Source organism: Phasianus colchicus, chromosome 17 (genome assembly GCF_987193195.1).
Source record: "Phasianus colchicus chromosome 17, bPhaCol1.hap1.1, whole genome shotgun sequence".
NCBI lineage: Eukaryota > Metazoa > Chordata > Aves > Galliformes > Phasianidae > Phasianus > Phasianus colchicus.
In genome coordinates this window covers 2,532,279-2,558,095 of record NC_143452.1, presented here as the reverse complement: position 1 = coordinate 2,558,095, position 25,817 = coordinate 2,532,279, and the positions used below count along the sequence as shown (strand labels likewise).

At 50.3% G+C, this 25,817-nt stretch overlaps 1 protein-coding gene across 7 annotated transcripts in view; it reads left to right on the top strand.

Annotated features, from left to right (window-relative positions):
- Nucleotides 1-1,115: 1,115 nt before the first annotated feature.
- CBFA2T2 (CBFA2/RUNX1 partner transcriptional co-repressor 2) overlaps nucleotides 1,116-25,817 on the top strand; it is a 50,391-nt gene continuing 25,689 nt past the window's right edge. The window contains exon 1 of one of the 7 annotated variants that reach the window (XM_031603105.2): nucleotides 1,116-1,194. In XM_031603105.2, the coding sequence (XP_031458965.1) occupies nucleotides 1,167-1,194 (28 nt within the window). In that variant the 5' untranslated portion in view covers nucleotides 1,116-1,166. The other 6 variants (XM_090152280.1, XM_090152279.1, XM_031603106.2 and 3 more) reach the window with 6 other exon arrangements.

Sequence of the window (25,817 nt, the reverse complement as noted above, 5' to 3'; positions counted from 1 at the left end):
GCACACTGAACTGCCTCACAGAGCCACAGCAAACCACATAGGTTTGTGATGGAGCTCCTCAGCCCCACTGAAGGGCTGGGCAGTCAGCTGCAGCCATCCTCACTGAGGAGTCTCCATGGATGTCTTGATGGATGAAAAGCTTAACATGAGCCAACAGTGTGCTCTTGCAGCTCAGAAAGCAAATGGTATCCTGGGCTCCATCAGAAGAGGGGTGGCCAGCAGGGACAGGGAGGTGATTGTTCCCCTCTGCTCTGCTCTTGTGAGGCCCCATCTGCAGTGCTGTGCCCAGGTCTGGAGCCCCCAGTACAAGAAAGACAGGGAGCTGTTAGAGAGGGTCCAGAGGAGCCACAGAGATGATGAGGGGACTGGAGCAGCTCCCCTATGAGGACAGGCTGAGGGAGCTGGGCTTGTTCAGCCTGGAGAAAAGAAGGCTGCGGGGTGAATCACTGCAGCCTTCAGTGCCTGAAGGGAGCCTACAAACAGGAGGGGAATCAACTCTTGGGAAGGGTAGAGAACAGCAGGATGAGGGGAAATGGTTTCAAGTTGAGGGAGGGGAGATTGAGGTTGGATATCAGGGGGAAGTTCTTTACAGAGAGAGCGGTGAGGTGCTGGAACAGCTGCCCAGAGAGGCTGTGGATGCCCCGTCCATCCCTGGAGGTGTTCAAGGCCAGGTTGGATGGGGCCCCGGGCAGCCTGGGCTGGTATTGAATGGGGAGGTTGGTGGCCCTGCGTGTGGCAGGGGTTGGAGATTTGTGATCCTTGAGGTCCCTTCCAACCCTGGCCATTCTGTGATTCATCCTAGCTGTCCTGCAGGCTCCACGGAGCTCCTGAAACACCTCCTGCAGGATGTGAGCATTCATCCTTAGAGCCAGGGCTGTGGGCACTGAGATGCACCTCTGTGTTCTCCTCCCCGGAGAGGTGCGAGGGGCTCAGCGTGGCCAGGGGAGCCGTGGGCTCATTTTGGACTACAGCAGAACGAATCTGACGGCTACATCCTCGCAAAGGCTTCAGCCGCATCAACACCGCCTCGTTCCCAATTCTCATTTGAACGGGTTACCCAGAAGCAGACCAACCCCCACCCTGGGGCTGGCCGCGCCCCCCGCGTCACGCCGAGAGGCGGGCAGGGCCGGGCCGCCTGGGCCGCGCCGGGAGCGGGGAGCCGCGCGATGGTGGGGATCTCGGGAGGCTGCCAGTGTAAGAACCGCGGAGCAGGGCTGGGCGGCCTGGCGGGGCGGGCGGCGGGAGCTGGGCCGGGCGCTGCTGGCCCCGTGCATACAGCCGGGCAGCGATCCGCCTGGCCGTGCCTGCGCCCTCCCGGCGGGCCGGGTCGGGTTTGCAGCCCCGGGTCGTGGCTCAGCCCGGCTCCCCGCTACGTGCCAACTTTCTGCGGCTTTTCGGGCTGTGTATGTATGTGTGTGTGTGTGTGAGGTCCCCCGTGGGGCAGGAGGGATGTTGGGAGGAGTGAAGGTGAATAACTGCAGCTCTGTTTTGGTTAATTTCTCAGCACAGAGGTTTGTTGCTGGGTGTGTTGCGCGCTGTGAGGCTGGCAGGAGTGCGGGGAAGCGCAGCCGTGCTGCCGAGGAGCGGCGGAGGTGTGCGGCACGTGCCTGCCGCAGGTCGGCATCCTGCTTCCCAGCCCCGCATCTGCGCTTCCGTGCGCAGAGCCGCGTGTGTGGCACTGAGCTCGGAGCCGCATCGGGCCGGGGCAGAAGGGAGCGTGGTGCGCGATGCTGTCTGCTCTGCTCCTGTGAGGCCGCGTCTGGAGTGCTGTGTGCAGGTCTGGAGCCCCCAGTGCGAGAGAGACAGGGAGCTGTTGGAGAGGGTCCGGAGGAGCCACAGAGATGAGCAGGGGACTGGAGCAGCTCCCCTATGAAGACAGGCTGAGGGAGCTGGGCTTGTTCAGCATGGAGAAAAGAAGGCTGCAGGGTGAATCATTGCAGCCTTTCAGTGCCTGAAGGGAGCCTACAAACAGGAGGGGAATCAACTCTTGGAAAGGGTAGAGAACAGCAGGACAAGAAGAAATGGTTTTAAGTTGAGGGAGGGAAGATTGAGGTTGGATATCAGGGGGAAATTCTTTACAGAGAGAGCGGTGAGGTGCTGGAACAGCTGCCCAGAGAGGCTGTGGATGCCCCGTCCATCCCTGGAGGTGTTCAAGGCCAGGTTGGATGGGGCCCTGGGCAGCCTGGGCTGGTATTGAATGGGGAGGTTGGTGGCCCTGCATGGGGCAGGGGTTGGAGCTTCGTGATCCTTGAGGTCCCTTCCAACCCTGGCCATTCTGTGATTCTATGATTCTGTCTGCTGGCTCGTGGGCTGCACTGTGCTCTCAGAATTGCTTGTACGTTGTGGTTGAGAAAAGCACGAAGAGCGTGTCCCAGTGCTCAAAGAAATGAGGGATTTCTCTAATGAAGTGTAGTTGCTCACAGGGAAGCAGCATGCTGTGTAAACATGCATGATTACTGATCATTCAGAAATGGAGCAGCAGCTGCAGCTCGTAGGCTTTCCACAAAGTACTGCATTTTATTCTGCACAGCTGAACAAAAGAGTTCAAAATGACCTGTGGAAGTGACAGTTTCCTGTTCTGAGCAAAGTGCTAATGAATTCCCTAGTGCTAATGAGTTCTCTAGCTGACTTTACCCTGCTTTAAGCTTGTTGTCCATGTGCCATGTAACCACCTAGATGCACAGCTGACCTTCTTGGGTTGTATTGAATGTGTGCAAGCCGTGATGCTGAACAGCTAAATACATTGGTTCCTAATGATCTGCACTAAAGAAGACCTTATATCAATTTTTTTTTTGCACTTTTTTTCCTTGATGCATCTGGAAGCACCTTTGATTGTGTTGAGGTGGAAGCCTTTCTTAAATGATCTCCTTCATTCATATTCAGACTACTTGTGTTTTTCCAGGTCTGTGTGCAATACACGCCTTCCCATCCATTTTTTCTTTTGGCATAGCACTACATACACTGCAGCTGATCTGATGTGTGGGTACTTGTTAAACTACTCTTGTGTAGAAGAAATGTTTGGAGTGTTCAAGAAATGTTTAGGTGTTGTATTAAGGAATGTGGTTTAGTGGGGAAATATCACTGGTAGGTGGATGACTGGACAGGGTGGTCTTGGAGGCCTTTCCCAACCTTGGAGATTCTATGACTCTGTGATTCTGTACTCTGCTAGCTCTGGAGGTTTGGGCACTTACAAGCCACAGCTGTAATTCTAAGGTAAGAAGCTTGCAGGTTTTGCTTGAATGAATAATGGAGCCCATCTACACTGTGAGTGGCTGAGTTCAGAGCTAAGGACATTCACACTGCAGCAGCTCCAGATCCCTTTATCTTCAAAGCAGGAATTCACAGAAGTCTGTCGAAGTCAGGTGTGCTGAATGGAGGCCCTTCAGCCAGCTCTGTTAGGTACTGAGGGAAATGGGGGTTTTAAAGTTCACACAGCATTTGCCTCTGAATGATGGAGCTGAACGGCTTTGCTTTCAAAGCCAGCAGAACTGAACTCCAGGGATGAGCTGGGTGTTGGTTATGTTTACATTTGCCCTGTCCAAATGAAAAGATTAAGGAGCATTTTTCAGAGTTAGGGAAAGAAAGCTCGCTCTGCAGTCAGCTCCCACCCAGCTTTGAGATTATTTGAGGTAGGAAAAAATCCAAAGTTGTAATTTTGCATTGAGATTTTGCAGTCCTGCTTCTTCACCTCTGCTCAGCTGAAGAATTTTTCTGAGCAAATGATTTCCCAGCACCCACTGTAGCTGTCAGGTGAGGAAAAGCAGTTCTCAAATAATCACCAACAAACCCCAAAACCTGTCGTGATACTTTTCAGCTTTGATCTGATGTGTTAATCTTCTGCCATGATAAATACCACCACTTGTTGCCCTGGTTTACTGGTGCTGGGACACTTTGCTCACTTCACATCCTCCCCATTACCTCTGCCCTGCTGTGACTTTGAGGGACGGCTTCAGAGGTAGGGGCAGAAACCTGCTGAGCAGCAGTTAAGTAGTGTGATTGCAGCAAGCCCTGCCTCCAGTGTAATCATTAGCCTGTGGATTTGAGGGAAAAAAACTCACCAACATAATATGAAGTTTCTTGGCTTTCTACACATTAGACTTTCTTTTTTTTTTTTTTTAAAGTGAGATTTCCCTCCCGGGCATCTCTTGCTTCTCTCTCTTTCTCAGCAGGAAACTTTCCATCAGCGCACGTTTGTATGTGAGGAGGATGCAAATAGCTGCAGGACTTAGGCTCTCTCTCTTTGGATCCTATAAATCAGTCTTTGCGTATGCTTTACTGTCCTATTTATGAGCCTGCAGCTAATACTGAATTACATGGCAGACTACAACTTACAAACTGCTTGTTCCCTCAGCAGGATACAGACACAAATTAAAATGGAAAAGGGTTGGATTGCTTATTTCTTTAGTTTTCTCTTTTCCTTTGTTTATATTATGGCAAGTGCTGCTTTTGTTTCTGCTGCATTTAAGTTTTTGACTGACCCCAGTGAGCAGTGCTGACAATATCTTATTTCCTCATGGTATTATTCAGTCTTTTCTCTAAACGTGAGCAGCATTTCTCAGTGTTTGCCATGGTTTTGAGGCTGAAATCCTCAATATAAGCCCTTATGTGTTTGCTCACTGGGGTCTATAGCCTGAGAGTTGCCCTAGTTTTGAAGAGGGATAAAACGGGTTCATCAGTGATGTTGTTGCAGAACACACCAAACATCAGTGCTGGTCACTTTTAAGTACTATCTCTCTTGTGCCCAGGAGCAAGCAGTGCCATAATGTTGGAAGCCATGCAGGTGGGCAGGACAGAAGGTCAGATTAGCTGAGCAGAGCTCTTGTGCAGCATAGGTGGAAGAAGAAAGTGTAATTCCAGTGGAAGTGAGTTTGGGTGACACGGGAGGACTACAGAGATGTTGTTTGCCAGTGTAGAGAGAGTATATGTGTGTGACAAGAGCTCAGTTAGAGTTGAAGCTGACCAGAACTTTGGGGAAAAGCAAAAAAAAGCCTTTTTAAAATACGATAGCAGCAAGTGGAGGAGCAGAGATGACACTGTACTGTTTCTTGGTGAGAGTGGTCACATCACAAGTAGAGATGCCAGCAATGCAGAAATGTTTAATGCCTTCTTTGCTTCTGTCTTCAGCACCAATGATGGGCTCCGGGACCACAAGAGGCTTGAATTTGAAGACTATGACAGTGCTAATAATAAATTCCTGGCCAACTCTGAACTTGTGTGCTATTTGCTGCTCCATCGGGATGCATATAAATCTATGGGGACCAATGGGATTCATCCCAGGGTGCTCAAAGACCTGACCAATGTCATTGTGAGACCCCTCTCAATTATTTTTCAGTGGTTCTGGAAATCTGGAGAGGTCTCAGTAACTGGAAGCTGGCAGATGTGGCCCTAAGAGACCAGACAAAATTGTGGAGGTGGTTATTCTGGAAAATACTGAAAAACACCTGAAAGACAATGCAGTCATTGGTTGTAGCCAGCATGGATTCACAATGGGAAAGTTCTTTTTAATGAACTTTTTATCAGGTTTATAACCTTTTTATCACAAGGTTACCCGAGGGAAGTTTGCGAGGGAAGGCAAGGCATGATCTTGTGGGATTTCAGCAAAGCTTTCAATGCTGTTTCTCCCAGTATTCTTGTGGACAAACTGTCCAGCATACAGCAAGACAAAATCGGAATGCATTGGCTGAAGGATTGGCTGACAGGTCAGAGTCAAAGGGTTCTAGTTAATGGGATTGCATCAGACTGGCCACCAGTCACTAGTGGGGTTCTGCAGGGCTCCATTTTCAAAGCAGTTCTCTTCAATATTTTCTTCAGTTATGTTCATAAAGTTCTTGAGGGTACGTTAAGTTTGTGGATGATGCTAAACAAGGAAGAGCTTTGACTCTCTTGGAGGTAGAAAGGCCTTGCACACATACCTTGACAAATCAGAGGGCAGTCCCCAACTGAAGTTTAAGGAGAGCAAGTGCTGGATTCTGCAGCAGGGTTGGGGTAGCTCCATCTGTATGCACTGAGTGGGGCACGAGGGGCTGGAGAGCAGCCCCACGGAAGGAGACCTGGTTCTGGTTGATGGCCAGTTGTCATAAAGTCAAGTCAAAGTGTGCCCTTGGCAGCCAGAAGGGCCAACCATACCCTGCAACCATGGAACAGGCTGCTCAGGGCAGTGGGCACAGCTCGGGACTGCTGCAGCTTGCTCAAGGTTGGATTTTGGGTGGTCCTGTGTGGATCCAGGCATTGGACTCCATGATCCTTGTGGGGTCCCTGCCAACTCAAGATGTTCTGTTGTTCTGCAAAGATAGATGCCAGCTTTAATATGGAAAACACCCTGAGCTATGCTCTCTCTAGGAAGAAGGAATTACCCAGTGATGAAAACTGTAGGAGGTGGGTGAATGCTTTATCACACTGCTTGGTGCAGCGTGTGGGGGTGTTCTGAGTGAGATTGTTATGCCCCTAAGGCAGCTAGAAATAGTGGTCTGTCAAAGCAAGCAGGCTGGAAACAGCCAGCAGTGAAGATGGCTGCTGCAGGAGGAAGGAGCTGCAGTGAGCAAGCTGCATCGGCATCAGCACAGGTTTGCAGAAACCTCATACCTGATTCATCCACTCGCTGTGAGGGAGGGATTTTCTCTTTGTCTTGAAAAAAAGACCCCACAGAACTTGAGTAAGATCATTCTTCTTTAGCTTCAAAACCCACAAATCACCCTTGTATAGCTGTTTTCCTTTTTCTCTGAGTTCCCTTTGCAGAAGAAGCAGGCACTTGTGAGCATGATTGATCTCTCCTTCCTTGGACGCCACCTCTCTTTGGATGTGATGAATTGTTTGTTCAGATGCCTGAGCTTTTTCGCAGACTGCAAGGGGAGTCCGGGCTAACTGGTTCCAACTGTGGTAACTGAGTTAGATGAAACAAATCTTGTTTGTGGTGCAGCTAGACATTGTACATCCCTATTTCTGTTAGACTGATCACTGGGAGGAAAGTCAGGCCATTAAAATCCAACTTAAACAAAAACCTAAAAGGCTGAAGGAAGACGGTGATCTTGTGCTTGATGTGTGAAACCAGATCCTGCCTCTGCTGTGGTGCTTTCTGCAGCCTTGGACAAGTGGTTTGAATGTTTTTCTGGATTGTAGCTGAAGTGTGTATAAGTGCATCTTTTCAGTTTTGCATTATATACCACGTCTGCTAGAAACACTTTAAACCTGGATCCTTTTGCCAGATCTGGGTCAGGAAGTGACTGCACAGGACCAAACACCAGCAGGTATGACAAGGCTGTAACCTCTGACAAGAGAAAGTGACCAATACCTGGCATGCCACAAAGAGGAGATGCTTCAGATGACTCAGCTGCAGCCGAAGCATCGTATGCCTGTGGCTCAGCTTCTATCCCTGAAGTGCTAAGGATAACACCAATGAGCCATACTGCTGTTTTATAATGATAAACACAAAAACGTGTTGTGTCATTAGCAGCTTTATAGATAGGGAACAGGTAACAATGGCCACTTGGTGCCAGGAATTGAGCCGGCTGATTGCTAGCATAAGGCATCACTGGTTCTTGTCACTGGGCTTAGCATCTGCCTGAGAAATGCTGCTGGATTTTATCACTGGTCTCTAGGAAGTGAATAATTAAGATAGAGTTGTAATTTGTTTAAGCACAAATTATGTTCATTGCCTTTGTTATCAGCCCAGTGATTTCTACTGTATTATGAGTACAGATGCTGTGTCTGTTGGGAAGATTCTTAATGTCTTTGAGTATGTATTACGGAGGAATACTTTGTACTTGTTCTGAAACTAAATGAACCGGAAAGAAAGGAGAAATGTGGATCTGCTTTGAAACTTTGGGATGTTCCATATTAGTTTAAGGCACATGCTGACTTTCTGATATGCAGAAATTAAAAACAGTCTGTGAGGAGGTTGGTCTCAATTTCTGTATGCTGCAAGCTAACTGGCTTAGGGTGTTAGTCCGTCCTTGCAGTAGTGCTGGGGAGAGTGGAAGGAATTCTCTTCTAAAGAAAAAAACAAAGATTTTCTTCTGACTTGTGAGGATAAAAAAAAAGAGCACGTACTTCAGGTAGAGCTCATGTTTTCGACTCTGACAAAAGCAGGACGGCAGCAGGGTATGTCAGCTGCGTTCAGTTTCCATCAGCCTGAGCTGCCAAGGCTTCACAGCTGCCTCGAGTTGTTACCAACAGATATCCTCTGATATAAGAAGTCCCAGAGGCGGTGCTTTCACCCAGATGCATGATTTGCCCAGAACCCTGCCCGACTGAAAGCCATCTTCCTGAGGGCACTTGTCCAGCCAGCATCAAGCAGAAAACTTCTGTCACAGTTGCCCTCCTACCCTCTCTGTGCCACCCAACGTATGGGTTTGATTCAGCTGTGATGGTGTCACTGGATGTGATCTTTACTCTGTCTGTGGACACCAAGTTAACCAGGCCTGGCCTTCGGGCTCAACTAACATTGTTTTTGCTCCATTTCGTTCTCTTCTAGCAAGTGAAGCACTAACTTCTGCTATCTGGTGACTGGGCCATGAGGCTCAATCCTGCACACACGTTTTCTTCAAAGAAAGTCTTTGCAGTCTTGTAAAATGTAAAGGATTGCACTGTTCAAGCGGGGATTTTCTCCAGTGTAGATTTATGGTGGAATTTGAGAGATTATTTGGTGATGGCTCTCAACCTTGAGTTGCAAGGATATTTTCAGAAGATAAATGGCACGTTGCTGTCTCAACTTTGGGTCCATAGATGACACTTGAAAGCTTTTACAAAATATTGCAGAATTCTCTCATTACCAGGTATGGTTTTGAATGGAAAAGGTAGCAGTAGCTTTTTTTTCCCTGTGGATGTCATAAAATAATAACTGGACTACTTAGCATTGTTTCTGCAAGCATTCACAGAATCACAGAACTGACTTTCTCAAAGCAGATGTAACTGATATACTGGTTTGCTAGCATCAATAGCAGCTTCTCCCTGAGCTAAACATCCGCTTTTCTGAATCCGTGTGGCCTCCTGGGAGTTGGGCAGCCACTTCCTAACAGTACACTTAGTCACTGTAGCAGCAAGTTCCTCTAACTGTTACCACCGGGAGCAATCCCACCTGGCCTCTCTGTGCGTTTTGTCTAGCCGTTTCTGGCATACAGGAGGTGTAGATCTTAAATTTCCCCCAAATCCAGAAGTAGCAGAGTGTAAGGGCTCGCTCCTGCTCAGCAGATCCGTGACCCCGCAGCCTCGTGCCTTCTTCATCTCTGCCCTGCTCCTCAGGTAGCATGGCAGGGAGAGGCTGGTCATCTTGCATCAGCATTCCAGTGCATGATCTGCACTGGCAGTAGCGATGGGAGTTGTTTTTTTTCACACCTTGAGATGTGTGTGGTACTTATCAGGGTGCTTGGGAGGAACTGTGTCCCTCCGCAGCCTCTGCTGTAAGCATCCCACCCCAAAGTTTGGCTGCCTCTGTGCTGAGGATCTGTGGCCTGGCTCTGATGTGGTGCAGCTGTGTAACCTTGACTCAGACCACTGAGAGAGAGCCACGAGAAAATCTGCAGAGATAAGAAAGCTTGAAACTACATCCTGAGGTCCCTTAGTCGCTCAAGACTCAAGGAAGAAGGAAAAGAAGTAAAATGGGGAGGTAACAAATCCCAAAGGGAAGAGAAGAGGGAGGCTGTGTGTGCTGCTGTATGTAGGGCAGTGCTGTGCCAGGGGCTGTGGGGTTGGTGGAGCAGTGTGGAGGGACTGGGCTGGTGGCAGACAGCAGCTGAGCCTGGGACCTTCCCTGTCGCCTGCCTGCCTGCCAGCAGTAACTCTTTGGATGCCTTATCAGGAGTGGTGAGCACACAAATGCTTCTCCTAATAACTCATTACATCCCAGCTCTCTTCTGTGTGCGTTAGCCAACAAATATTTGCTTTATACTTCTAAGTTCTTGTGTATCCTGCCTGCGGAGTCTCTTTGCATCTGGCTGGAGTTGCATGAACGAGCTGGGCTGGAAGTGCAGGGCGCATCTGCGGGGCCGCTCCAGCAGCATCTTATAGGCAGCAGCGTGGTGGAAATGCTCAACCTTCCTTTGCCTTCACACGAAGCAAGGAGGACAACAGCTGCTCCTTTGCACCCACCGTCAGGGCCAGCTTGGATCTCGGCAGCCTGTCCCCTCCTCGAGGCTTTTTCTTTGCAGTCGTGTGAGTATTGCAGGTGACAACGTTTTGTGGCTGTGGTGTGGGAAGCAAATCTTTCAATGGCTTTTGCTCCAGAAAATTATTCCAGCACTTTTTTCAAGGATGTGAACGCGCACTGCGTGGCACTTCCAGGTGCAGCTGAGGGTGGTTTGCCTGGTTTAGGTGATGGCAGGTAATTGCATGCACAGGGGGGGCACTGAAGCCAGGATGTTAAAACACAAAGTCATCAAATGGCTCCCATCTTCCTCCCCCTGCGGGCAAGCTCCTTTGCGTCAAAACAGCCTGCCTAACAGATCTGCAGTCACAGCCCTCCCCCCTCCCTCAGTGGGTTTGGTGGGGGCCAAGAAGCCTCTGATTAATTGTGACTGTAGAGCACTGAACTTGGAGGGGAGATGAAAAACTCTTTAAAATGTTTGCCTCCCTGGCAGCGTACATGTGGGTTGGTAATTGGGTTTATCTTGTGACATCATTAGGATCTCTGACATTTCCAGCTTAGAAACAATAACTCTCCTTATCCGTCGTCATGTTTTTCTAATTAAAGACAAAGCTTAGTAAATATTTTTTAAATGATTGAATTTCCCGAGTATGGAAAACACATGTTGGGAGTCGGGCACGCAGAGTGCAGTGTGCCTTTTCCCATAGCATCCCTTCGAGCGTACGAGTGCAGATACAGATTTAGAGCTGTGGGTGACAGGTTTATCTGGGATGATTGGCAAGGATTTATAAACCAAGGGGGGATTTACTTAGCTCTCATTCCCTCCTCTCCCCCCTTGCCTTCCCTCAATCCCGACCCCAGTCTCAGAAATAGGAAATTGGGATCACATTAAACCCTAATTGGTTTGGCTCCAGTAATAGTTCGGGGGCTGCCAAATAGTTAATTTATTGTGTGAGAGTTTGGCCATGTGTTGAGAGGCAAATTTGCTTTAAGCAAGGGATCTTTGTAAACTGTGCCTCCATTCATGTGCCAGGTCCTGTTTACAAGGCGGGGAGGCAGGGAGCGGTGCAGACGGCAGGAGGCTGCTTTCCATGACAATCAGGGCATGGTGAGGGGGGGGGGAACCGAGCAACTGTGCTCTGACATCTCCAGCAACCCCCCAGCTTCTTGTTCTTCCTTCCTTTCTCCCCTCCGACACGCTCTCAGAAATAGCTGCATAAAAGAGCTTAAAGTGGTTTTAGCTGGCCTGTGCGATAGGCTTTGGAAGCGGCCGGCCAGATAAGATGCGGGGGGCTCTCGGGAGAATAAACGCATCTGTGCTGGAGATAACAGCAGGCCTGGGCTGTCACCTCTGAGCGGGGCCAGGTGGGAAGTCCCCGGAGTGGCAAGATTGCTTTTCCTCTACCACACAAGGAGGGGCCAGGGGAAGCCCGGCAGAGCTGGCTGCTTTCCTTCGGCCCCCCTTTGTTCCAGCCCTGCTGGGCTGGTGGCTGCGTCGCCGCCCGGCTCTGCTGCTGCGAGCTGCTTCTGTTGGACCTGCAGCATCTCCTGTCCTTGGCTCCTATGTGGCCTTCTGGAAGCCGGGCTCCAGCAGGAGAGCTTGAAGTACTGGCAGTCCTTCTTTAGGCTGACCCCTCTCACTTGAATGGGAGTAAATCAGATCAAAGAGGATGCTGCAGCCTGAGCTGTGGACTCTTGCTCCTAGCTCTGGTTTTGTAGCATGATTTGCAAGCGGCTGTGTAAGGAATAAATTCATGGCTGTGACGTTTCCTTTTGTTTCTTGCTGAGTTGAATAAGAAACTTCATGGCAGAGGGCTTCCAGCTCTGAGGCAACAAACTTGTTCTGCGGTGCTCAGCAGTGCCCTTTCTGTGTAAGCTGCTGTTTCCATTGTGCACTCGATACCTGAGGCTCAATATTGTGACCCTTTAATTTTCAGCTGCTAAAATGTGCCGTGCAAGTTGGCTAAAAGGGAAGAGCTCAAAGGGGAATTTGAAATAGTTATGCTGTGGAAGCAGTGTGTTTCTTTGGATGTTTCTTAAGTGCTGAGTGTTTAGGAGAAATTGATAGGTAGCAGCAGTGCACTCTTAGCAATACTTCTCCGTCTGTAACTCTTGCTTCCTGGGATGTAATAAAATCCATTAAGTTCTATTTATGTTCCAAGGCCCAATATAGTAATAGTTTTATTTGGATAATTGTGGCTGTTCTGCTGATAATCAGAAGACTGAAAATTTCCAGCCTTGCTACAAAAGCCAGGCTGCCTATTTCAGAGGTGCAGTGCTGGCACAGCCAAACGTCTGCCAGTTTCTCCAAGAGCGAGATACCAGCTCACCAAAAGGAAACGGGATCAAACAGAGCCTCTTTGGGATCCCCCGCTACCACCTGCTCCTCGGACACCAGCTGTCGTGTCGGGGCTGTGCTGCCCAGGTCTGGCACCGAGGTGCTAGCAGGGTAAGGCCTCTCTAAGTGCTTTATGGAGACAAATTGGACAGGTATTAAGCAAACAGCAGTTATTTGTTCTGGAGAATGTCTTTTCATCCCGAGGTCTGAAAGCAGGTTAAACATTTATCAGGGAGCCACTCCCCACTTTCTCATCTTCTGCTTAGTTTGAAATGCAGCCATTTCTCGGCTGAACTGCTGTAATTACTTTGAAGTGCCATAGTACTTCCTCCACTTTTGGCAGGAAGTAACGAGGAATACTGTACTCCGCTGCAAGACAAAATAGAGATCAACAACAGGGATTTTTCTCAAAGAGCAGATCTGTCTTCCCTGCCATTAAACCCAAGCTGGATGGGAGCCTGATGCCCATTTCGCTTCTGTGATGCGAGCGTGGCGGTTCCAGCACACAGCCTATGTTGATGTGATGATTTAAAGCAGCAAATTCTAGCCAGAAATTCTTTCTGGTTCTTTGCTCTCCTTCTGCTGCTTGCTTCCCTGTTCACACTAAAAATGCCAGTAGATCACCTGCCCATGGTGAGTAATGATACGAGCTGTGCTTGGCATCGGGCTGAGAAACTCTGGCACCTGCAGGAAGGTTTTTCCAGAGATGCGATCCAGCTCTCAGGTCAGGAAGTGCTGAAAAACCCTGATGCCTAATTTGAGATTACTTGTGTCAGTTTAAATACCCACTTCCTCTATGAGCATGGGCACCTGCTGGAAGATATTTTGGTGCTTCTGCCATGGCTGGATGCTCATACAGACCGATTCTTAGAGACAAAGAGGGAAGGCAGCAATCCTGACAGTGGTTTCCAGAAAAAAAAAGAATGTGGCAGATTGGTGGCAACCATGATGGAGATTTGTTTAACAGATCTGGGAGAGCCAGGACCACTGCAAAGAGGAAACAGCTCCGTGCTATGGGGTGGAGGAGAGATCTCTCACTTCATGCCAAGTGTGTTGGCTGTTTAAAGGCCCTGTCACCTCCAGCTGCGTTCAGAGAAGGGAAATACATGTGTCTGCGCTTGCCTTCTTTCCTCTGTTCTTCGTTTCTTCAGCCAGGCTAGTCCTCACCTCTAAATGTGTGCTGAGAAAGGAGGGATTAGAGTGTAGGGACGCTGGCAGTGGCTTGTCCTTACAGGTTGTGGGCCTGACTGCTGGGTAACGGGACCACAAATCAGCAATGTGCAAAAAGGAATTCTTGGTGAACCATCTGCATCCCTTTACCATTATTCATTAATCTCTCTGCTGACCCCAGATTACAGCTCTTCGGCCACGTGAGTCACCAGTTTTTAGAATACTCTGATGGGTGCCTTATCCCCAAGGGCTGTTTTATTTCTGTGAAAGTGTGGCCAGCCCCCTGTACCTAGGTGTGCCTGACACCTCGAAGTTAACTTGATGGAGTCTCCTGAGGAAGACTTTGGCTGCAGCAGATGCCCCTTCTCTGGAAAACTCCCTTTGCTGCAGCATAGACTGTAGGTTAATGGTGCTGCTACTCGCTCTGAACACATACTCATTTCCCTTGCAGCAGGGCATGGTTTGTGGTTCTCATTGCTTGAAAGGACAAATTTTTCAAGTTTTCCTCTGTGCCTTTCTGATCTTACTTATTTGAGGATGAACGCAAGCCTGCAAAAGTCTTCCCAGCTTCATGCTTGAAATGCTGTTTGTGTTTTGGTGCTGTCTGGGAACTCTCGGTACATTTGTGTTTCCAGCAGCTTAGTTTGGCTGAAAGTGAGACAGGGTCCAACGGTGGACACAAATCCTGTCAGTTTCATCTCTTGGCTTTCCGTGCTCACCCAGGGCTCATTGAAACGTTTTAAATATTTATTTTACAGGGGTTTGCACGGTGCTGTGATCGCAGCATTGAGCTCTGCTCTTTGGTTTGCGTCTGTGGATTCTGCATTGCCAAAATGAGAAGTAGAGGCACTAAGGGAGTGGATAACAGTTGTGATGCAGCTCAGTGCTGGAACTGAAAAGATGCAGAGAATGCTTAAGAGGCGCAATGCCCTCTCCTTCACAGGTTCTCCTGGTATTGAAGGACCAGCCTGGACCTTCAGGGCTGTAGCAGGAAGGCAGCTCATGTGACAGAGACAAAACCTACATGCAGGACAAAGCTGGGAGTCTTCTTTGAGCAGGAGAGGAGCGGGATGGGGAGGACTCGATGTCTCAGCTCCTGCCCATAGAGGCAGCAGCCACAACACGCTGCGTTCCTTCCCTGCCCCTGCATAGAGCAGCACCTGCATTGCCTTGTGCTGGTTGTGTGCTGGGTGCTCTTTGAATCAGACGTTCGCAGGCATGTCTCCTTCCTTTTTCATCTTGCATGCACTTATCTTATTGAACAACCTTTTTCTTTTCTTTTGTAGTACTGCGTTTTTTTCAAAGGTGTTTTGAAAGAGGAAAAAGACAACTACTTTATTCTAAAACATCTTTTTGTGTGTGAGTGGGTACGTGTCATAACGTAGTTTGTACAAGTTCTTGATTTGCCTGATCTCAGGCAATGCTAAGTCTTCAGCCACTGCAGCTGCCATTTCATCAGATTTTATTTTCCATTCAGTAATTACAGCAGTTTCCCTTGAGCCCCATACCTCTAATTAAAAGAGTTAAGTTAGCTATAAAGTTATGGGAATAAAATTACTTCTGTTTTTATGGTAAAACATGCTTGCAAAAACAAGACTTGTGGGCTTCATCGCTGCTCCTGCGTGCTGTGTGTGTCACATCCCTGCCTCTCCTCCACCGTTGGCCAATGCTGTTGACATTGCCTGGGCACCAGCTGCACCGGGCTGACAGCTGAGGCTGCAGAGCTGGGTGCAGGCAGCCTGGGCAGAGGGGTTTGCAGCACGCTGCAAGGAGCTGAAGGCCAGGACAGGGCTGGTTCTGCAGAGAGCCCCAAAGATGTGTGGTGGCCAACTCTGTGCTGACTGTTCCTCCAGTGTGGGATGGAGCTGGAAATGAGGGTGAGGGCAGTGCTAAGCACAGCTCTGCTATGGATGGTGTGCTTCGTGTGGCTGTGCTTCCCAGAGCGGCTGCTCTGTGAATGGAGATGCACCTATCTGCACCTGTTTTATAACACTGAGTCAAAATATTCCAGGCATCCAAATAGTTTATATCCCGGCAAACATATCCTGGCAGCGGGAGCGTGAGTTTCCATCTCATTGAGCTGCTGGCAAAGCCCTGGTAATTCCAGTCACTGATACGGCGTGGGGATGATCCCCAGCACAGTGGTTGTGTCAGGTCACAGCATTGCTGCTTTTCCTCAGCGCCGTGTGTGTGTGTTTACACTGAAGGGTGAAACAGAGTGCTGAAATGTCCCTTCTGTGCTGCTGGACCGAGGTACCACAAAGTCAGAGAACAAGTAAGTGGGTTTTTGTACGGTGAGCATAAAGCAGCACCTAGACTGTAATGAATTGTTTTCAGATGTTGTTGTTGTTGTTTTTTTTTTTTTAATGCAAATCCTGGCACTGGTTCTCAGTTTCACAGAGGCTGACTAAGAGCAGGAGCGAAGATCGCGCTGTGCTGCAGCCCAGTCCCTGCCGCCCAGCATGAAAGCAGCTGCAGGTTTCACTCTGTCCCCAGGCCCATTTGTGGCACATAGAGGGGCTTTGCCCTGCGAGGTGGGGCTGATGGGATGGCCGTGTACTCGAGCTCCTTCGAGCTGCACATTGTGGCAGAGGCAGCACACAGATATCTGTAGGCATGGGAAACTTGCCTTCGGCATTGTTACGGATTTTATGGTGTCTTGCAATACAAGAAAGAGAAGCCTGCTCTGCCTGCCTTGTATTACCTTACACGGCTTAAGGCAGGCACATGCAACATTCATTTTAGAGGTCCATCGTCCATTTCCAGAGACAAAGGAATGTTTTAGCGGGGCGTTTATAAAATTTGTATGCTTCATCAAAGGTCCCATTGTTCCCTCCTTAAAGCAGGATTATCCCTCTGGGGTTACCCATTTTGCATGGGTCAAGCAAGTGGCAGCGCTTCATTTTCACAGCCAGCTTCTGGCCATGGGGCTGTGCTGGGACACAGGCGAGGAGGAGCAGCAACACGGACTGGCACCTGCAAAGGGTTTGCACTGATGTTGGTCCCGTTGGGCTTGGCCCAAGAAGACATGGGAGAGCCTCGGGGGTGTGAGTGGCAGCCCCAGCACTCCATGCTGCTCCCAGGTCCTGTCCCTGTGCTGCTGAGTTGAGGGGTCTGGAGGTGAGTCAGGAAAACAGTTTAATTTGCTGAAAGATCTTTCTTACTCTGAGTTGACCCCTGGGCTTTCTTGAACTAATCCCTGAATCTGTCAGCTTTGTCTGTGCAAAATCTAATTTTTGCTCAAGTTATCTCCATTCTTCCAAAATAGATTAAATCTGGTGGACCTTCTTCCTTGATGGACTAAATCTGGTGGATTGTATTTTGGATTAAGTCAGGTGGACTGTGATTCTGGATCAGGGCTAAGGACCAGGTAGCATCTTTTACTGTGCTGTCACACCCAGAGCCTGCTGGGCAATGGGTTTGCTTGGTTTTGTAAGCGTGCCACTATCTTTACTCTCTGTGGTTGCATCTTGGAATCGTAGACACATTAAGTTGGGAAATGACCTCTCAGGTCATCAAGTCCAACCCTAACCCTTCCACCATGCCCACTGACGACAGTCCTCAGTGCCACATCTCCACATTTTGTAACACCTCCAGGAATAGCAACTGCACCACCTCCCCGGGCAGCTGTGCCACTGCATCACTGCTCCTTCCGAGAATAAATTTTTCCCAATATCCAACCTGAACCTCCCTTGGCACAACTTGAGGCCATTCCCTCTTGTCCTGTCACTCTTACCTGGGAGCAGAAGCTGACTCCCACCTCCTGGTCTTAACCCAGATGTGTTCACCATGGGACTGGGGCTGGCCAAAGGGTGGGAGCTGGGTGCAGGCTGGGCAGTGGAGCCATGAGGCATGGTCCCAGCCAAGACCCGTGGCAGCAAACTGCAGCAGGGCCATTCTGCTGCTCAGCTCTGTGTCCCACTGGCTGTGATAGACAAGCAGTCTGCAGAAGCTGACTGTATGCTAATAACCTTGCTCAGTGCAAAAATCAGCACGCAGGGGTTCAGGTGGCCTTGGTTCTGTAGGGGCAGCGTATTGTGCCGAGCACTGACACGAGCTGGGTGGGAGCTGCTGTAACCCTGAGCCCCTGCTGCAGCAGGACCAGGTGTTTGCCTTTAGCTGCAGCTGCTCCATCTGCAGGAACAGGTGGAGTTGTTGGGGATAGTCAGCAAAACACAGCTGGGAAAAGTTAAGAAAAGAGGAATGATGTGCTGCTTCACCTGGGCAGAGCAGCCTGGAGGCAAAGTGCCGGCAATGCACACTGCGTGGTGACAGCGTGGGCTCTGGGTGGATTAATGAAACCAAGAGGAAGTAAGCGTATGTCTGAACTGTTGGTTTTTTCTGGGTAGCACCGCAGCCAAATCAACTATTTCAAGAATGCATGCCTTTGCATCTAACCTTGCTTCATAGAAGCTTTGCCGGTGAGCGTCTCTTTTTCATCTCTTACTCCAAGGTTTTATTGCTGTTGCTTGAATTAGGAGGTGTCTTTTCCCTGAGGCGTATGTTGTTGTTGTTGTTTTTTTTTTTAACTTGTGGTGTACAAAATGAAGATTTTGACAGCTGTTCAAGTTTCACATTGAGTGTGTCCCAGTTCTGGACTGAAGGAAACTCTCGGTCTCTTCCCCATGTGAATTAACAGACTGCAGCCCTGTGCTGTGCACTCTGCCTCCTTTCATGTGGTTCTCAAAGTAACACTCAACCGCTCCTGGGAGGCTGTTGAAAACCCCTCTCTTTGAATTGTCTGAAGAGTTTCTGTGCACATTGCTGGCTTGGTGGGGCAGGCATTGTGCGGGCAGCAGGGCTCTGGGGATGGAGGCACAGGCATTGCTAACTCTGTGTGCCCATCTCCTCTCCATCCCTCTCATCTGGCTGGGAATCTTGCTGCTGCTGCACAGTGGGAGTGTGGCTGCCTGGATGAGGTGGGGTGGACGCTACATTTGTGATGGGCAGCCCCATGTAGGGCTGTGGGTGCACACGTGCTATGCTTAGTGCTGCTCTTTGGCAAGCATTACATTGAATCCTGCTTCTTTCCAAGGTAGATGAGTTGTGTGCTCTGCTGGCCTGTTCTTCTGCTGCTTCTTTGGGAGAAGCTGGCTGTGTGTATGTAACTGTTGAGTTATGGCCTGAAACACTGATTGAGCACCTGGGGAAAGGAACCAGTCAGCCCTGGGAGCACAGGTGAAGGCAATTCAACTGTGGGACCAGAAGGGGTGGAGCCTGGCTGCTCCTCTCTTAGACCTCATGGAAGGGCTGACTGCCAGCAGGGAAAGATTTCTGGTTGGAGATCCTCCCTTGTGTGGTTTTCCTTGTGATTAGATGTTCAGAGGCAGGTGAGCACCTTTACGTCCTCTTTGTAACACCTTTTTATCACTCTAGTCCCTTTGTCTTTATGCCTTCTGTATCACTGTTCTACCTCGTTGATCCTTCTGACTGTTGCTCCATGTTTTGCTGCAATGATCTGCACTCATATTGTTGAAGAGTTTGTTTTATAAATCTGGTGAAGAATCTTCTGATTGAATCATTTTTCTGTTGGAAAGCAGCCATTTGTCAAGATTGAAACTTTCCCTGGGACCAATATGTGTGCAGGAAATCAGAATTTCCCCTAGGCGCTCTGTAGTATTTACTAAACTGTACAACATGGCCTAAATAAACACGCAGCGATGTGAATGTGGCTCTTTGGCATCCTGGTGGAATGCAGGCTGCCTGGGGTCTCCCTGCTTTGTGCCTTACTTCTGCGAGAGGATTGTGGTCTTTTAGCATCCGTAAGGGAGGACATAACAGGGGGCAGGAGGAGAAAGCTTTGTGCTCATACCTGAATATAGATTTTCACCCTCTTAAGATTCTTCAAAGTGTGAACCCATGATGCTAAAAAGCTTTTTCCCAGGCGTGGTTACAGTACCTCAGTGTGTATTTTCCACTGAGCTGCTGAATTACTGTTTTCCTTGTGGCCTTGGCTATTCCATAGCTGTATCTCTGGGGCTGGGTATTTCAGACAGGCAGAGCTCTATGCAGCGCTGGGCTGGGGGCTCCCACACGAGCTGAGCTCTCACCACTGGATTACAGAGGACAGGAATGCTGGCTTTTTTTTTTTTTCCTGGAAACTTGTAAACATGAACTTCCTGCTGCTGTGAACTGTGAGTCTGCAAGTAGGCTTTGCTTGTTACAAAAATGAAGGGAATAAAACTTCAGGTCCTCATTCACCCTTCCTGGACCTCCTAGGGCTGTGCACCAACCTCCTGCAGGCAGCAAAGGCAAATCAGGGATCCCGTGGGTGGCTCTGTGCCTCTGCAAATCGCTCTTGTTTTATTTTCCCTTCCTGCAGGCGCCCAAATATGGATGCAATCCTAATAGAAGCCAGTTGGAGAGTCTCAAAACCTTAATGACTCCAGAATGGTGTTTTCTCACTTGTTTTCTTGTTTCATTTCTCCTACCACAGAGCTGATCTTTGGTGGCAGGGAGTTAACCCTCCCACATCCAAAGGGGATGTTTTTGGGTGATGCACGAGCCTAACTGGCAGCTGTTCAGCTTTGCATGTTGCCACCAGTGTCACTTAGCCCTGCTTTTGTTCCTGCCTGCAAGGGGAGATCTGCTGGGTGCCATAAAGCACTTCAGCTGGTGGTTTTCACCTTCTGCACTTAACATCTTGCTCTTCTGCATCTCTCGGTGCCAAGACAAATAGCAGTGCAGGCAGACATTGTCTCAGCTCCACGTGCCTCTTGGTTTTTGGTTGGCGCGTTGCTGGGCTGCTGCAGCTGGCAGCTGTGGTTGGGCACAGGCGTTGTGTGGCACTGCTGGGGCTGTCCAGGGGGTGTGTGGGTGCCAGGGAGATGGTGAAGGCAGGGTGTGGAGCAGAAATAAGGCCAAAAAGGAGATTGAAAGCATGGAGTGGGAAGGGGAAGAGGATCTGGAAAAGAAGGAGGAATGGCTACAGGGCACCAAAATGTGAATAGAAGGAATGGGAGCAAAGAGCATCCGGCGGGATGAAAGGTGAGGAGGAGGATCTGGATGCAAGCTGAGCTCTCTTAACGAGCCTCCTGTTAATTAACATTTCTTCACGTTGCAGCACTGGCCATAGCCACGATCCAGCCGCTCTCCTCCTGCCTTCCCTGGCTGCAGCTCCCTGCTGAGGCCCTGCACAGCCTTCCCATGGGCAGCACTCAGCAGCAGGCAGGAGGGGAGCACAGCACTGTCCTGCACGGATGGCTCCCAGCAGTGCCCACATCAGCTTATGTGGAGCCAGCAGAGGAAGCTCAGGATGCTGGCCAGGCGCGGAGTGCTGAGCTGGGGCTGGCTTTTGTGTTTCCCCCTCAATCCACCCTCGTGGGCCGGCTGACAGCTGAAGAGGAGCTGACAAGTATAGGCGTTGGGAAGGAAAATGTTGAAAAAAAAAAAAAAAAAATCGACAAAACCAGAAGGGAAGTCGCCGTTTAAACCATGTGGTTTGGGTTGTTTGGTGGGGGGGAAGGGAGGGAGCTCTGCTCAGCACTAACCCTGCAAACCAGCAGAACTCTGGCAGCAGCTGGAAAGTCCGGCCTCAAGCTCTCAGCCAGGGGCTTTGCTGGGAAAAAAAGGAGCAAAAGAGAACAGAGGATTTTTTTGTAAGGCTCGTGGGCAGCAGCATGGCATGGAGGTGCCGTCTTACGGGACGTGTGGTAGCACAAGGAGTGCATGTGCCATGTGCAGCTGCCGTGCAAAGTGCCTGCAGCTGTGCTGACCACGGGGCACAGAGGAGGGAAATGCGTGGTGAAGGAGGAAAGGTTCTGTGAAAGTGGTGTGAGATGAAAGAAAAGGAGATCCCAGGGTGAGAACATTGTCCTGGAAGGGGAAAACTGGTAGGAGGGCAGGAAGCGAGCCGCTGCTTAACTGTCCAACCATGGGGAAGGGCTTGGGGTCTGCACAATGTGTTGGGATTTGATTGTAAATGCTGCCCTTCCTGGGATGAGAGCAAAGGCACGCGTTGTGTTGCTTTGAGATGTGTTCCCATGTGCTTGCTTGGCTTGCAGGCCCTCCTGCTGGTCCCTGCGTGGCTGCCCAGCAGCCACTGTCACCAGAGCTGCCCTTGGAGGGGTGCTGTGTGCCTTGTGACAAACCTCAGCCATCCAACAGGGCTGCTATTGATTTCGTACCTTTTGACCTTGCTCTTTGGAAAATATTGTCAAGCTGCAGAGCTGTTGAACTAGACTTAATCCTCTGCAGGCTGGGTTCTACTCTATTCAAATGGGCTTACTCATTTTTTCCATATTTCCACGTTTGGTTTTAATACCCATGACAACTACGGACTGGGATTTCTAATCGTAGCACGGGTGTTTGGTTTAGGAACCAGTCTCCCCCATTATTTTGGATGGGACATCGCCCCCTTCATGTATGTGGTCAGAGGAGCAAGGCTGCCTTTGCCAGAGTCCTTTTCCCTTCCTTCCCCTGCCATCAGTCCTCAGCCATGAGTGAGGCTGCAGGAACTCGGTGAGGTTGTGCTTAGTTGGTGAACCTTTGCTCCCACTGCTTTTTCCTTAGTGTGTCATCATAGTTGTTCTGGGTGTAAATTCAGCTCATTCAGTTAAGGCCAGCCTTCAATGCTGGGTAATATTGAAATGGTATAAATGCTGAATCCTACACGTGTATGAGGCAATTTGATTAGCTTTACTTGACTAATTAAGCTTGTTAACATGATCTGCTGTGTGCTAGCTTGATGGAGGTATTAAAAAGAAGATATCTGTTAAATGTGATAAATCTGGGAGGGGTGCAGCTTCTGAGGGAGGCAGAAAGGAGGTGATGAGACATCAGACTCGCTGCCAAACCCAGGCCTGGGGGAGGAGGAGGTTCCCAATTGGTTTCCATCAGTTTCCAGTTAGCATGAATTTACAGTTTCCATTTAGCTTGATAGATAGCTTTGGCCACCTTGGTGTGCTTGGATTTATTTTCTGTGCAATGGAAAGTGATCAGCCCAGAATTGCAGAGGTTTCCCAGGCTGCCATGAGTGCATGCTGAGCTTCTTTCCAAGGTAAGAGCACAGTGGGCAGAAAGTAAAGCATCAGTGGTTCTGAAATACAGTGGCACTGAAGGGAGATCAAGAAGTCCAGGTCCCCTGTGCTCTGTGGGAATGGGCTGTGATAGGCATGCAAATTCCACTGCAAACTGGAAAAATTCTTCAGATTTCCCCACTTTCCTCAGAAACCACACTGAGCAGCAGGTATCAATAGCTCCTACTGTTCAAACTTTGTTTGCATCGTTCTTTCCATGGAACATTGCCGTGAGAAGAAAGCAGCAGCAGATAGACGTGGTGAGTCGGGGAAAGCAATTTCCATGCTGCTGCTGGCTGGCCTCGCTCTTTCCATTGTGCTGTCCATGGGCAGAGGGATCTGGGCTTTGGAAAGCTGGTGTGATACGCATTCAGAGGGCAGGCTGCCTGTGGGTTACACAGGTGAGCTGCTCGAGGGCAGTAGGTGCTGTGGCTCAGGGCCTCTCAACAGTGCTCATCTTCCCTTGTTTGTGTTGGGAGGAGTGCTGGCAGCAGGCTCAGCACAGTGAGGGCTTGCTGTGGCACCCAGGTTCCCCCATCTCTAGTTAATGTGATTTGAGGCTGGTGCAGATGTGGTTGCAAGCAGCAGTTCCTACCTAGACATCAAGTCTATTGTGGTCCTTGCATTAAAATAAGATTAAAGAATGGGGTTGGAGGTGTCAGTTAACCTGCCTCAATTAGCCCCTTTGGGCCCCAGAACACTGCCTGCTTTCGAAGAGGGCTTTCTCTGATGGTGTTGACCCAGAGACCCAGCAGCCCCCCACCTGCATCACTGCAGTTTGGTCGCAGCATCCTCCTCCTCCCCTGTGCTCCTGCAGCAGTCTTGGAATTCCTGAGTAGGACCTGTGCAGCAGGGCAGGGCAGGAGCAGCAGTGCCTGATGCTCAGTGCCATCAACATGGGGCTGCTTCCCTCTGCCTGGAGCCAGTCCTGCTGGGTGAAGCTGCTGTGTGACCTCGTGCCTTGTGGAGCCCCACAGTGATGCTGCAAGGCACCAAGTTGTTGGGTGTGGGACCGTGGAGATCAGCTTTATGGATCCCAGTGCTTGTGGAGGTGCTTGCTTTTTGTCTTGCTTCATTGTCTAACTCAGAGTTGGTTTTTCCATCTTGGCATATGAAATACTGAGAGTTTTGGTATTTTGCACAACCTTCATTGCAAGTGTCAAAGCCCCGGCAAGCCAGAATGCTGAGCTTTGGTGGTGTCCTGGGTTGTAGCTCTGCAGGGCCACCGAGTGCAGGGGTCCGGGAGGATGGCAGCAGTGCGGGGATGTGGAAAGACTCTAACAAGAGGTGTTCTTGTGCTTGTGAGCAAGTAAATACCCGCCACCCCTGCACCAACAGAGTGCAGGGTTCAACTTGTGTCATTTCTGGTGTTGAGAAATGAGAATCCCTTGGGTTGGGCAGTGGCAGCTCTTGGTTCAGTGCTGCCCTGGCAAGGTACGTAGGAGTCTGGCTGGTGGAGGGAGAGCTAAAACTGCCTGCAAACACTTCGCAAGGATGACATCACAACCTGAGCCTGCAAAACACAGCCTGCTGCGGTGAGTTCCTCCCGAGCACTTTGCATCCACCTGTGTGCTCCAGTGCCCAGACTGCAGAGCGGGATATTTCTGCAAGCAAAATTCCAACCTCGCTTCTGCTCCTTAGGGCAGCTGTGCTGCTGTCAGTGTGCTGCTGCTGCTGTTCGTGGGGAAGGGGCTGTGAGTGGGTTGCAGAGCCACTGGCGCTGCGTTAGGGCACAGCACGGTCCTGCAGAGGGATGCCCAGCAGCTTTCCCTCACACGCCTGCAGCCCTCGTGGGCTTCACTCCTCCTATAAAACATTTAGGATTTACATTTTGCTTTAACACTTCCTCTTCGATCCCAGCTAGTATGTTACGCATTTAATTGCTCTTCCTTTGAATTTTCCAGCCCTCATTTGGTACCCTCGCAACATCGGTCTCTTGTTATCTCACTGCTGCCCCTAATTGCTCCCACATGCCGCCTCGCAGACTCCATGGCGGGGTCTCGCAGGGGAGCGCACATGAGAGCTCGCTGCGCGCGGGGGAACGAGCCATCAGGAAACCGATTGGCGACTTTATCCACCAGCTCACCCCGGTCTGAAAAAGGCGAAGGCTCCTCCCGGCCATGATTTACAAGCGACTTGCTTCCCAGCTCGCGGGGCCGATGCCGGGGGCTCAGCATTGCATACGGAGCAGCGTGTGTCCCTGCGCGGTGCCACAGACCCGCGCCACGTCCCGTGCGGGGTGGTGCTGGCAGCTGGCGAGGCGCCCGGCAGCGCGGTGCGGGCAGGAGCGGGCGCTGCGAGGTGGGAGCCGGGCGGCTCGGCGGGACCTCCCCATCTGGGAGCCATCTGTGTTTCCCTGGAACCGGACAGGCGGCTCCAGGCAGTGAGAAATCGCAGATGTGAGGGACCTGACACATGTCCAGCTAATGAAAGGAGAAGGAAGGCTGGGCTCAGCCTGCGCTCCCAGATTAAGAGCGGTGGAGGAAGAGCCTTTTTATTTATATTGCAACGAAACGAGGTGTATTCAACAGCAGCTGGATTGCGCTAACCTCGCCACGTAGGGTAAGCCGGCTGATTTGGAAGGAGCCTGGGGGGCTCGTGGTGCCGTGCTGGGGGACTTGGGGTGCTGGGGAGGCTGTGTGGCACCCTGAGCCCGTGTGCTGGCGGCGGGAGGGGGAGAAACTTGCATGGGCGCAGGGATCCTGCAGCTGAAATAACATGGAGCCAGTGGAGAGCTGCGGGAGGGGGGGGTTCGCTCTGTGTTGCCGTGGAATGGTTTCAGTTTGATTTATTTTTTTTTCCCCTTTTATTTTTCCTGAGCAGAGGGCTGGGATTGGTGCTTTCTGGGGAAACGCGGAGCCAGGGAGGTTTTTGTGTGCTTTAGCAAAACGCGTTTTTCTGCTGTGCCTCGTCTTGCTCTCGTTTGTGCATGCAAATATTGAAGCTGGGGGAAATCTGCAGAGGCAGATTTGTTCCGTCAGCCCCCAGCCCTCCTCACTTCCCTGCGTTTTCGCCTTTCTCTGCATTGTGTCAGAATGCTCCTTTTTGTCTCCGTGCTCCTCGCGCAGCAGCCGATGCTCCCAGCATGTAAATCTGTGGATCGATGTGGCACAGGAGCGCACCTCCCTGCCCTGACGCTTCCACTGCCGGGCTGCAGCTGCTGCATCTCAGCTCCTGCTTTACTCCACTGCAATTTGATATACCTCCTCTTCCA